At 36.6% G+C, this 12,829-nt stretch overlaps 1 protein-coding gene across 2 annotated transcripts in view; it reads right to left on the bottom strand.

The window, feature by feature from the left end:
* Positions 1 to 2,233: 2,233 nt before the first annotated feature.
* Positions 2,234 to 12,829, bottom strand: part of GRM8 (glutamate metabotropic receptor 8) — a 1,246,805-nt gene continuing 1,236,209 nt past the window's right edge. For both annotated transcript variants that reach the window (XM_040343692.1, XM_040343693.1), the window contains one exon: positions 2,234 to 2,776. In XM_040343692.1, the coding sequence (XP_040199626.1) occupies positions 2,727 to 2,776 (50 nt within the window). In that variant the 3' untranslated portion in view covers positions 2,234 to 2,726. The remainder of the gene's footprint in view (positions 2,777 to 12,829) is intronic.

Raw genomic sequence — 12,829 nt, 5'->3', positions numbered from 1 at the left:
AAAAAAAAAAATGCAAAAAATAGAACAAAACTCCTAAAGCCACATCCGTATAGGAATGAGTTTGTGAAAAAATGAAGAGTCAAATACTCTGTGTCAGACTTTGTAGGCAAGACGAGAGTATAATAAAAAAATATTTTATTAATAATGAATCGCTCACAAACAGATCAAGTATAGAAAGAGTTAAAAACATACATTAAACACAGAAAGATACATAAAACTATGATGTGAACAGAAGGTTGACACCAAATGGACAGCAGTGAGCCCCTGTGAGTCAATGCGGATCGCTATTTCGTTTCTCAGGACACACTTAGGGGATGATCGAAAAGAACAGGTCTCACTATCTTATCAGCACACAATTAACTTGTATGGGAGACTCCAGATTGGACCTCAGGGCTCATCATATGAAGAGGAAAGAGAAAAGGGTATTCTACCGTTGCTAGCGGCCAAATATTGTGTAGCAAAGGAACGAAAATATTTCTTCTTATAGGGTTTATTGCAGAGTAACGTATATCAAAATTACATGATAAACACCCAGATGATTAAAAAGAAAGAAATAGTAAAAGGGGGGGGGGATGATATATCCAAGGCCTTTCAAAACTGTGTTTGGTTCGTAGTATCAGAGACTTGAAAATTCATCCATTTAGACAAATATAGATCCTATTACTATGGGTAACAGCCAGACCCATCTCTGTCACAGAAATGTGCGGCTGTATATAGTCCAAGAATCTGTAGGACAGGCATGGATAGATTAAGATTCAGTATTCCCCCCAGAGAAGCATCAAATAAAGATATACACTAATTAATTGTGTACAAAAAAGTGAACGTGATATCCGCAGAAAGAAAAAACAAGTGAATGAGTCCAAGTCCATAGATGGACTGTCATGGCATCATTGTGACTTCAAAGAAAAAAAAATATAGAGAGAGAGGTTGCAAGTAGATACACCACCACTAATTGTTCGAAGGCTTACCAGAAGATTTGGACTCAGACAGGCATATGCCTAATGAGTCAACTGAGCTTGTGGGGAAGTACCAAGAAATGTAGGCATCCATATAGATGACCTCTTGCTGGGAGTCAGGTATTCCTATGGTCTTTCCAATATCTCTCCAGATTGGTAATGCACAGAATGGTTAAACAAGGAGCAGGATAATTACATCTCCCATGTGGCATGGTTAATAAGGAAAAAAAATAGAGGGCCACATAGTGTAATTCCATTAAGAAAAAGGGGTATTTTGTTAAAAAAAGGAACACTCACATTTTGAGAAGATAAAAAGTGCTTTAGTAAAATTTACGCAATGACATCAGCAGAGCCCATCCCAACGCGTTTTGTCTAATGAGACATCACCCTAGATGATGTCTCATTAGATGAAACACGTAGAGATGAGCTCTGTTGATGCCATTGCATCAATTTTTCTAAAGCGTTTAGGAATACCTGACTTCCAGCCAGAGGTTATCTATATGGATACCTACATTTCTTGGTGTACTTCACCACAAGCTTCGTTGACTCATTTGGCATATGCCTGTCTGAGCACAAACCCTCCAGTAAGCCTTCAACCAATTGGAGGTGGATTATCTATTTGCAACCTCTCTATATATATTAGACTCATTTACATGTTTGATCTTTTTTCTGCGGATATCACTTTTTTGTACACATTATATCTGTATAATTGATTTATGTGTCAGGTGTTATGTCCCTTCCGGGGTTCCATCATACACATTGTTTTTATTATTTATGTTTTTTCACATATACTGATTATCATATAATCACTATTTCATTTTAATTCATATTTATTCATATATTCAAATTGCATATTAACGTGGCACTTTTATTTATTTTATAAAATACAATGGCATTGTATTGTTTGATGCTATTGTTAGCACATAAATTAATTGTCTGCTTTTGCCGCTGATTTCTTTTCACTCCAGTCCTGCCGTAGAAGGACTGACAGAGGCTGATACGAAATTTAGGTACTTACACTGCTTGCGTATTTAATTATGTATTAATTAATTATCGCAGAACTGTGTTTATTTGTTTATTTTATAGCTACCTAGTGTTCAACTTTATGAGACTGTTGAGTGAATGCTAGGCTATTGAAAATGGTTTTGAGTAAACTTGACCTTTAGATGCTCATACTACATTTTGGGCTTGAGCAAATTTAGTAAAGACATGCCTGTGCACATAATGTCACAACATTTTACATATAAATGTGAAACACTGCAAGAAAACAAGTCTCACCATTTGCAAAACATTCCTTTATTATTAGAAATATCTTTTGTATAAAAAAATGTGCATGCGTAAACCATTGCATTTATTGAACACAACCCAGGGCTTCATGTCAATCAGCCAATACAATGCACAAACTCATCTCCTATACAGAGAGAACAAGAGAAGACAGGAATGAAGTTTCTCACAAGTCACAAAAAAGTACTTACAATTATGGTGTAACATATGGCAGATTTTTTTTTTCTTCCATAAAATGCAATTTCACCTGTGAATGATAGCATTTGTTCTGATATCACTTCTAGTGCACAATAGTATATCTTTATCTTTCATGTGCTTTTGTTGAAAATACTTTGACACTTTCATTTTCAAAAAAATAAATTCAGGCATTTTCCATAAATGATGTCCTTTTTTTGTTTATTTGAACTTCTGAAATAGTTTAGACCGTAGAACGGAAAACATCTTGCAAAATTTGGTGTTCAATATTGTGGTAAAAAGCTTCTTGGTTCAGGTTGCATGATTACTATAGCTGACATACGTCGTCTTAGTAGATGAAGCTATAAAATGCAGGGAGATATAAGTTAGAATATTTATATAAACAATTATATTAAACAGATTTGTATTTTGTAATATTTCACTGTTTACAGTATGAATTTACTATCTTGTTTGAGTGGCACAGGGCACTTCAGCTTTTTGAACGGTAAAAAGCTATGGCATCACTATAGAAGGTCATGTGATTGCTACAGGGCTCAGCAGCACACACAGGTGGATTAGCAGAAGAATAAGCATGCTTTACCTATGGCAGCCTATACATTATGCATTGTTTTTCTTTCAAACAGTGGGTTGAACAAGAAACAAGAAAATGCCATGATTCCCTGATCCACACATTCAATGTGGATAGAGGAATCACCTTCCACTGCTGTATTGTATTCTGACGGAGGGGAGCCTTCCCTACCACCAGAATACAATAATCAGTATTGCTGACTAAAGCCAGTGGAATTGATTGTTTGGGAAAAAGCCAACAAGCTGGTTCTACATAAGTCGGTCAATAGATTGACCTGTGTACAACCAGCTTGTCCATATACTGTATTGATCAAAATTCATCCAGTTCCTGCATACTAGCACATTATGTTAAACTTATCTTAAAACAAACCCCCCCCAAAGCAGAGATCTCATCACTGCAAGCACTCTCATCTTTATCCTTCCGCCTTCCAGGTTCATGGACTCTGGCTCTGTGACTGACCGGAGCTACGTTGTAGCCGCCGGTCACAGCACAGGGCTCTGAAGAGACGGCATGGGTGGTTGTACCTTCAGAGCACATGCACCAGTGAAGTCACTGGCTGCATGTACAGTAAATATCTCCTAAAAGACGTTTAAGAGATATTTATTGTACCTATAGGTAAGCCTTATTATAGGCTTACCTATAGGTAAAAGCAAGAGGTGGAATTTTACTTCCTCTTTAAGCATTGAGGAGCATTTACTATGCAATGTGTTGAAAAAATGCATTAACTCAAAAAGCACAGAGAAAATAGGGGATGCTTTTTATTATCTTTTCCATTCCTTGTATTAGTATTTCAAATATGGTGCCCAGGGTTGGTATTCAGGTTGTTTAAAATGAATTTGGTACTATTTTAGTGTAATGTCGCAGTATAACATATACAGTATTTGACATATTACCAATAAGAGAACATAGTCAAAAATAATTTGGGGATCTAGTTCCTAAAGTGTACATGCCAGTCAGATAATATGGAGAGCTATTATTTTGGAGACTGCAGCTTCATCTCAGTAGGAACTTATATCATTAATATGACACAAAAATAAAAATTCATTGTTTGAGGTTAACAGATCGTATAGCTTGCAATATGATTCCAATTGAAAACATGTTTTCACAGACAACAGCCTTTGCAAACAAATATGTTACCCTGAGCATAAATATGTCACCCTTATGTAAAATAACAAGAAGAACAGATTCAGTACAGTGGAAAATATTTTAGCACAGAGTATGCCACTTTTAGAATTAGTGGATGTGTATCATATATCACACAATTGATTTAGATGGTCATTATTGCAACATCCCTGTAAGTGATTTAGAGGCTTATTTACTAAAGGAATTGAGAATCTTTATTTATTTATCTTAATTTATTATTTGAATATTCACTTCATATACCCAATCATGTGAAAGGCATACCCCTGTCTACTTATTTCATCTGTACATGATTGGATAACTAAAGGGAAATTTCACATAATATATTGTGAGAAGATTCTAAACTCTTTTAGTAAATTAATCTCGTGGTATGCAAAAATCAGATGATTTCCAGCAAAATATGTTATCTATTTATTATTATTTTTTTTAATGTTTCTCTTGTGTCTTTTCTTATTTTTATAGTTTCTTTTTCTATTGTACTTTTTTTTTATTACTGATGATTCTCTTTATTATTTTTTTCATTCACATTGGTTTATTATGTCTATTTCTATTTATTTTAATATGAACTTTGTCCAAGGATCACTGATGCCTTGAAATGTGTGAAATATTGTATTATCAATAAAGAACAAGTAGATATTACCAAAATAAAATGCAAGATAAAAGATAAAAGTTTGTATAAATATAAAATATGCCAGGGATATTGAAGAATTAAAAACCCATTATACTTGACATACAGTATATATATATATATATATATATATATATATATATATATATAAATATAGTAAAAATATAGTGACGAGGGTCTGTCAGAATAGAATTGGTCACGAAAAGGACATCAGGTTTGCACCTTTGCAGAGTACAGGACTACAGAGCATTAATTCTGAGCCAAGAAAACTGCTTTTGCATTTTTCTCAAGATCTTGGTATGTTTGTAGATTTTAAAGTGCTTCGGGAGGGAAGAAATCTCCGACCCAGTGTCTTGGTGTTGTGGACAAACAGGAGGGGGTGCCCCCAGGGTGCTCAAGTCCTTATAATGATGGTCTGGTGATAGTTGCAGGTGGAGGAGAGTCGGAGTTGCTATCATTAAGAGAATCTCTGTGTGGAGATAGTCGCTGTGTGAGTTAAGGAGCTCAATGCTGTGTGCTTCCAAGAATCGTGGGGCTGTATGCATTATGGAACTCAAGGCTGTGTGAGTCCAAGAAGCTCAACTCTGTGTGCATGGAAGATCTGGAGGTCTGAGGGACCAGTGCCAATAGCAGCAGTGCTGCTGAAGGGTAGTGTTGAGCAGAATACGCCATATTCGATTTCGCGATATATCACGAATATATTGCCGAATATTCGAGAAATATTCGCTAAATTCGAATATTCGTGATATTTTATCGAAATGAAATTTTTGCGAAATTTCGCTATTGCGAATGCGAAAATAATTGCGAAATTTCGACAACAGCAGAAGGAGCACTCTGATTGGCTCAGAATATTCGTGATATTTTGCACTCTGATTGGCTCAGAATATTCGTGATATTGTATCGAAATTTCGCAAAATGCGAATGCGATATTGATGGCGAAATTTCGGAAGGAGCACTCTGATTGGCTCAGAATATTCGTGATATTTTACAATACAAAATAATTGCGAATATTCGGCAAATGCGGAAGGAGCACTCTGATTGGCTCAGAATATTCGTGATATTTTACAATACAAAATAATTGCGAATATTCGGCAAATGCGGAAGGAGCACTCTGATTGGCTCAGAATATTCGTGATATTTTACAATACAAAATAATTGCGAATATTCGGCAAATGCGGAAGGAGCACTCTGATTGGCTCAGAATATTCGTGATATTTTACAATACAAAATAATTGCGAATATTCGGCAAATGCGGAAGGAGCACTCTGATTGGCTCAGAATATTCGTGATATTTTACAATACAAAATAATTGCGAATATTCGGCAAATGCGGAAGGAGCACTCTGATTGGCTCAGAATATTCGTGATATTTTACAATAGAAAATAAAAAGTGTTTTGCATTGGTGGTGATTCTTTACTCTATCCATCTGTCACAGCCGTTTGTCAATCAAACACCTTGAAGATTGAACACGTTCATGCTGCATGCTTTGGACTTTTTTTCACTTCACATATCAAAGACATTTTTATGAAAGATTATTTTTCTATTATTGGGACTATATTTCTTTATATATTTGTTTCACTGTGTATTTCACAAGTTATTTGTGCTTGCTTATTTTATAATTTGCCCACATGTCTTGTCACTAGACATATTTTTTATTCTTGTAGAGCGACTCCATTTTCTGTCTTATATTAATTTATGTTGTATAACATTTTTGAGTTGCTGCTGTATTCTCCCCTTTTTTTAAGGTATGCGCAATTTTTTCCTTCTTACAAAAAAAAATAATATCAAACATACAAATATTCATAACAGAAACATACACAAAGCCCCCCCCCCCTTTTGCATCAGAGACAATCAGAGTTCTCCTACCACAGTTATCGAAAATTCGCAATCATTTTCGCATTCGCATTAGCGAAATTTCGCAATTTTTTTTTTTATATTCGGCAACATAAAAGGATCGCCTCAGCTTAGCTACTCGGCCCAGGGTCTCTAATCATACCAGCAATGCTTTTAGACGTCAATAGGATGTGATCTGTTTTAAAAATAAAATTGAAAAAATGCGAATATTCGGAATAGCGAATATTCACCGCGAAATTCGAAATATATCGCGAATACTCGAATATGCCATATTCGAGCCGAATATTCGCAATACGAATATTCGTGAGCAACACTACTGAAGGGTAGCCAGGTGGCCTAGCATTTTCATTGGTCATTTTGTGGAAGAAACCTTATGTTGTATGGACTTTCTGTTTTCCTATTATTAAAAATTGTCTGCTATGCCCTAAGACTGAGGTGCTAACTAACATGAACTCGCTTGAAAATGCATCTACTGCTAGAGCTAACCAACCAATATATAATATTTTTTGCAAAATTTGCTTACATAAATGTGCATATCTTGTCAAATTTGTCATGTCCTCCTGCAATTTTTGTTCCTTTTTCAAGTACTGACTATTTATAATTATTCATAAATCTTTGTGTTATTCGTAAGGTACTTTTTTTACCTTTTAAGTACTGGGATCTTGTGGTTAGTAAAGTAAAATGGTGATTCAATTAAAATGTGTACACTGAAAACTAATCAAGGCCTGGCCTCTAGATTATAAGGTAGGAATTGCAGTTTTTTTTACATATTTACTAAGACCTTGACAACATCTGATAAGAGAAATATTAAGACACATTCACATATTATATAAATCACTAGGCTAAGCACAAAGCTATGACAATTTCCAAAATGACCATTAGCAATTGAAAGTTGTAATTCAACTTAAAGCATATTCAACTTTTGCAGTCAAATTTGAGAACCCCACTATATGATTCCATTCACACAGGATGCATCGCATACTAGCTCATTATGAAATACTTACCTTAGATCAAAGCTGTTGCAGCAGCCCCACACATCACTGTGACCGGCAACATGTTTCCAGAGTTATTTCCAAGTTTGCGAGCTCCGGCTCTGTGATTGGCTGGAGCTGCAATGATGTCACTCCTGCACATGTGCGCGGGGATTGCTGGTCACAGCATGCTGCTGAAGAGACGGCACGAGCAAGCCGTTTCTTCAGTCCACATGCACCGATGACGTCGGCACGAGTGTATATGGTAAATATCTCCTAAATCGTGCAGGGTTAGGAGATATTTACAGTACCTACAGGTAAGCCTTATTATAGGCTTACCTGTAGGTACAAATGGTGTAACAGGGTTTACAACCACTTTAAGTGACTCTATGGTAATTCCCCTTGACTATTACCTGATAGCTACATAAAAGGTTATATAGGAAGAAGAGGAGAGGGACAAAGCTGAGCCAGTTTGGAGTTGTTAGACACTCCTATATTGGGTGGGGCCCCTGGGCTTGAGCCCAGTCAAGCCCAATGGTAAGTCCGGCCCTGGTCATGTGACAGATACTTTTATGGAAAAGGTATTTATAAGGCAAACATATATAAAGAAAAATGCCTTTCTTGGACAAGGGGAAAGGGTGGAAAAGGGTTGTACTGTAGGTAGATTAAAAAAAAATTGTAACTTGAAATTAGTTTAAGGGTGAAAATAAGTTTTATGAATAGCTGACAAACATGGGTGCTTACAGTGAAAATAAAGGTTGTTCTAGGTGCCTTATGTGCAGAAGGCATTTTTTTTTAATTCATGTGTTTCCCCTCCATATCTTGAAGGACAGGTGGCAAAGTTGACATATACTTAAATATTTTAATTTTTAAATTCAGGCTTCTTGCAGGGGTTTTGAAGGTAGAATGTATAGTACATGTTTTTTAGAGTTTTAACCACCATTTGTTTGACTTTTTTTTGATTCTTCCCTAATTGACTCAGGACATTTCTTATTTCAAAGGAAATGTACCGGTAACTTAATATCTCTTTTACTTCTGGATTTGTTAATTATTTATGACTTTAGTTTGGTTTTTAGGAAAATAAATTAATTCAAGGCTTAAGTTATTATATCGCTGCTCTTAGTGAATTGTATTATTACTTCTTGGAATAATCATTGTTTTTTCACAGAGACCATTATTTGACTAATGGCAACATATATATTATTAACATTTTACTTTCAATATATGATACAGTAAATTTATATTACAATCTTGCAGAATTACAGCTAAACTGACAGTACCAACAGTTTATTTAATTATGCTCCTTCAAAACTTGTATTTAATTTTTTTTTTATTAAACATTTCTAGTAGTTAGTAAAAATAAAATCTATGTATACAGTATAATACATATAAAAAAAGAGTGCTTTCTAACGACATAATCATAGCGATATAGTTATACACACTGAGGGGAATGTTGCAATATGTTTTTGCAGGTAGGATTTGTAGCACAACAACGAGGTTTAGTAAATACAATCAACAAAAGGCACCCCCAATGGACATTTACAGTGCTATCAGTGTTAAATGACCAGCTATGATCATAGTCTTTTTACCTCCTGTGGTGAACTTTACCGGTGCATTCACACTTGCGAATGCATTCTGAAGAAGATTACATGCAGAACCCCAGTGGTGGTTCCCAAGATTAGCTGTAAGTAGGCAGACCCATTGAAAGCAATGGGAGACTGCCAGCTCTAGCAGCTAAGCATGTACATAAGCACTGAAAGAGCTGGCAGCTTCCCATTGCTTTCCATCAGGCTGACAAAGCTAATCATAGCCCCCTTTATTAAATGTAATCACTGGTAGGTTGCATTCTTAAGTGTTAATGCACCCTAAATGACAACTTCCTCTGAATTAAAAAATAAAACAGCAAGGTGTGCAAAATATGGGTGTCCTTAGGGTACACTCCAAGGTAAAATTAAAGGGTGGGTGCACTTTGCAGATAAAGTATACTTATCCTACCTGTCTAGCCCCTCTGATGTAAAGTATCCATCCCCCTGTGCCCTGGATGCATAATGATTTCCACTTGTTGAGTCCTCTTGGACTCCTAAAGGGCTTACTCCTGGGTTGAAGCCTAAAAGCTTTGGGCCAAATCCTCAAAAATCCTGCCTAACTTAACTTTTCCCATTTAAGTTACACTGACTTAAAATTTCTACCTAAGTGCCCGATCCACAAAGCACTTACCTAGAAATTTCAGGCCGTGTAAGTTAAATGTCTCCGGCGCAAGGCGGTCCTCTTCTGCAGGGGGCGATGACAATTTAAATGAGGCGCGCTCCCGCGCATGCTCGTGACGTCATTTTCCCGACGGGCAGCACGCGAAATTACGTTACGTCGGGCTTTGTGGATTGCGACGGGACAATAAAGTTGCGTCGGGTAAAAAAAAGTTACGCGCCGGGAAAAATAATTCAAAATTTTAAAAAAATCACGGCGAACGAAAAAAAGGTCTGTTTTTACAAGGTGTTACTAGTTTACACTTTGTAAAAGCAGAACTAATTTTACGTATGCAAACGTAAACTTACGCAGAAAACACAAAGCTGAAAAGCTTTGTGGATCTCCGTAAGTCCTCATTTGCATACGCAAAGCGGCATTTCGACACAAAATGCCCCCAGCGGCGGATGCGGTACTGCATCCTAAGATCCGACAGTGTAAGTCTCTTACAGATGTCGGATCTTCTGCCTATCTTTGGAAAACTGCTTCTGAGGATCAGTTCCAAAGATAGGCACAGGGATACGCAGGCTGAACAGCAGTTCCGCCTGCGTATCCCTTTTGAGGATTTGGCCCTTTGTGAGGGGTACCATTAGACCTAATATCAAGGCTACTTAGTTAGCCACTCATGGATTGTTTTGGGATGGAGAAAACATGCAAAAAAGAGCTAATCAAGTCCAAAAAGTTAAAATCTAAATATTTACCCTCAGCCTATTATAGGTGTCAGTCTTGCTTTCTCTGGAGTGGTGAAAAGAGGAGTTGTACTAGTTTGACTACTTATTGTCACCAAACAGAAGTCTGTTTAAAATGCTCCAGCTAACTGAAGTGCATCAATATGACATGCTTAATTGCCTTATACTTAATATTTAAGCTTAATATACAAGCAGGTTCTTGAGATGGCATTCCTGTACAGTAATCTTACAGGTACAGGAATTCAGATAATTTCATATATGCTAAACAATTTTAAATTATGCTTTGTTCTTGGGCTTTGAAAAAGCTATATGTCTGAAAGCTGATTTGTCTTTGAGAATAAGGCACTTAGAGATAGTGTCACTGAAAAAAACAGATAAATAATATATTCACCAGAAGAGTTCAAAGTATAGTGTTGGAAATAAGATTATCAATCACTTTGGCTTACCTACATCACTTTTGGAGATGGAGAACAGAATAGACCAAGAGTCTTTTTTGCTTGGCCATTTGACCTGGTCTGAAGTAGGACACTTTTTGATCTGGTTTGAGGTAGGGTTGAGCTGCTGGTTTCAGTCAAACCCATATTCAAGCCAAATTGTGTTCATTCAGAGACTGGGCAAATGGGAAACTAACTTTGTGTTTGGCCAAACCAATGGCTGTAATAGGAAGTAAAATATTCTGCAGTCGAATTACCACTACAAAATGTGTTAACTTCCTGATCAGGGCTCCTGGTTGTTAGTTAGCTTGCATAAGGCTAAAAAATAGTGATCAGAGAATATTGGCTGACAGGTGAATATAAACAAAGAGAGCGAACATTGTGTAAAAAAAAAGGCATGGGTTCTCCCAAAATTTATACCAGACCCTTCAGGTTGGGTATGGAATCTAAGAGGCCAAATTGTTAAGGGTAAACTCCACATCAAAAAGAAGAAAGCACAAGGTCCACCCCAAAGACCACACCAGACCCTGAACCAAGAATTCAGCCTGACAGGCTAGAAGTAAGGAAAATGTGAGCCCTACTTACTGAACCATACCAGGCCATGTACCCTCAACATGGGGAAGGTACCTTGCAGTGGGGGACCAGCATGGCAAAGCACCCTTTATATTGATGAGGACAAGGGTCTCTACCCCACAAACTTGGATCAGTGGATCAGTAGTTGTGTGAGCCTGCAGGCAGGAGGCCTATGAACCTAAAAATAAGGAGCCCCCAGATACTGCCTCCAGTTTGAATCAATAAGGTTACCTCTACTCATTCACAAAAAAAGGCTACAGTATAAAATGATATCACACTTTTTTCACAACTTTTCATCACTCATAACGAACAAATCCAGCTGCCTGTACTGCCACTACAATTTCTACACTCACAGTGAATGACAGCTCCTACTTCCTGGCACTAAATATAAACAAAGGTGTATAGTCTCCAGGGTGAATTTTTTTTGTTTGCATTACTGGCATGACACGCATCGCCTTTATGCATTTCTATGCTTATTTTTATCTTAGACATTAGGGTGTAGTGACAGTGTATTTCACATTCTTTTCTATTTTGCAGAGTGCTTTTACAACGTATGACTCTGTTATTGCATGAGAATCCCATCCAATGATTCAATTTGGGTTTTAGCTTGTTGGATTTTTTTATGGCATTTTACGTTTGGGGTAGGGGGGTTATCTTGAATGGGGTTCATGACTGACCAGGTGAATAATTTTATGTGATAAGGAGAACAATAGGATATGATAGGAAACGTATGACAGAGAAATAAGAAAAGGTACAGTTAGTAGAGGAAATCTCTGTGGTGCATGAATTTCAGTACTTTTTTTTGAATGGGATGCTTATTTGACAACGTCAAAGATTGAAAATTACCCTTTAAAATAGAACAGACTGTGAAAAACTCTACATTACTACATCCAAATGTTGAAAATGAAAGTAAACATTACTCTGATAGGCATAGACATGTATATAGGTGATGCATGTCATACCTGTTATCTAAAAAATACATGCAAAATCCTGGGTACAGAGTAAAAGAAATATGTGTAACATTTAACAAAATGTTCTACAAAAGTCCTGGGTGATGTAATTGACATGACCATATTTAGGTAATGATGTCATAAGAATATAATGTGGAATTTAGGATTGACCCCATAAAGTTTTTTTGTGGGGGTGCCCCTTAACATTCAAAGATATGGGTCTGTTATTTTTAGTGAGAATGCCATTCCTTTTTTTGTGGGGTCAGCAAGACAGGAAGTGAAGGTAGATCTATTTATTAAAGTTCTAACCATTCCACTTTATCTAAAACTAGAAAAAAACATTTCT

This window comes from Rana temporaria, chromosome 3 (genome assembly GCF_905171775.1).
Source record: "Rana temporaria chromosome 3, aRanTem1.1, whole genome shotgun sequence".
NCBI classification, from domain to species: Eukaryota; Metazoa; Chordata; class Amphibia; order Anura; family Ranidae; genus Rana; species Rana temporaria.
The sequence above is the reverse complement of the archived record's forward strand: the minus strand, read 5'-3'. Positions and strand labels throughout refer to the sequence as shown.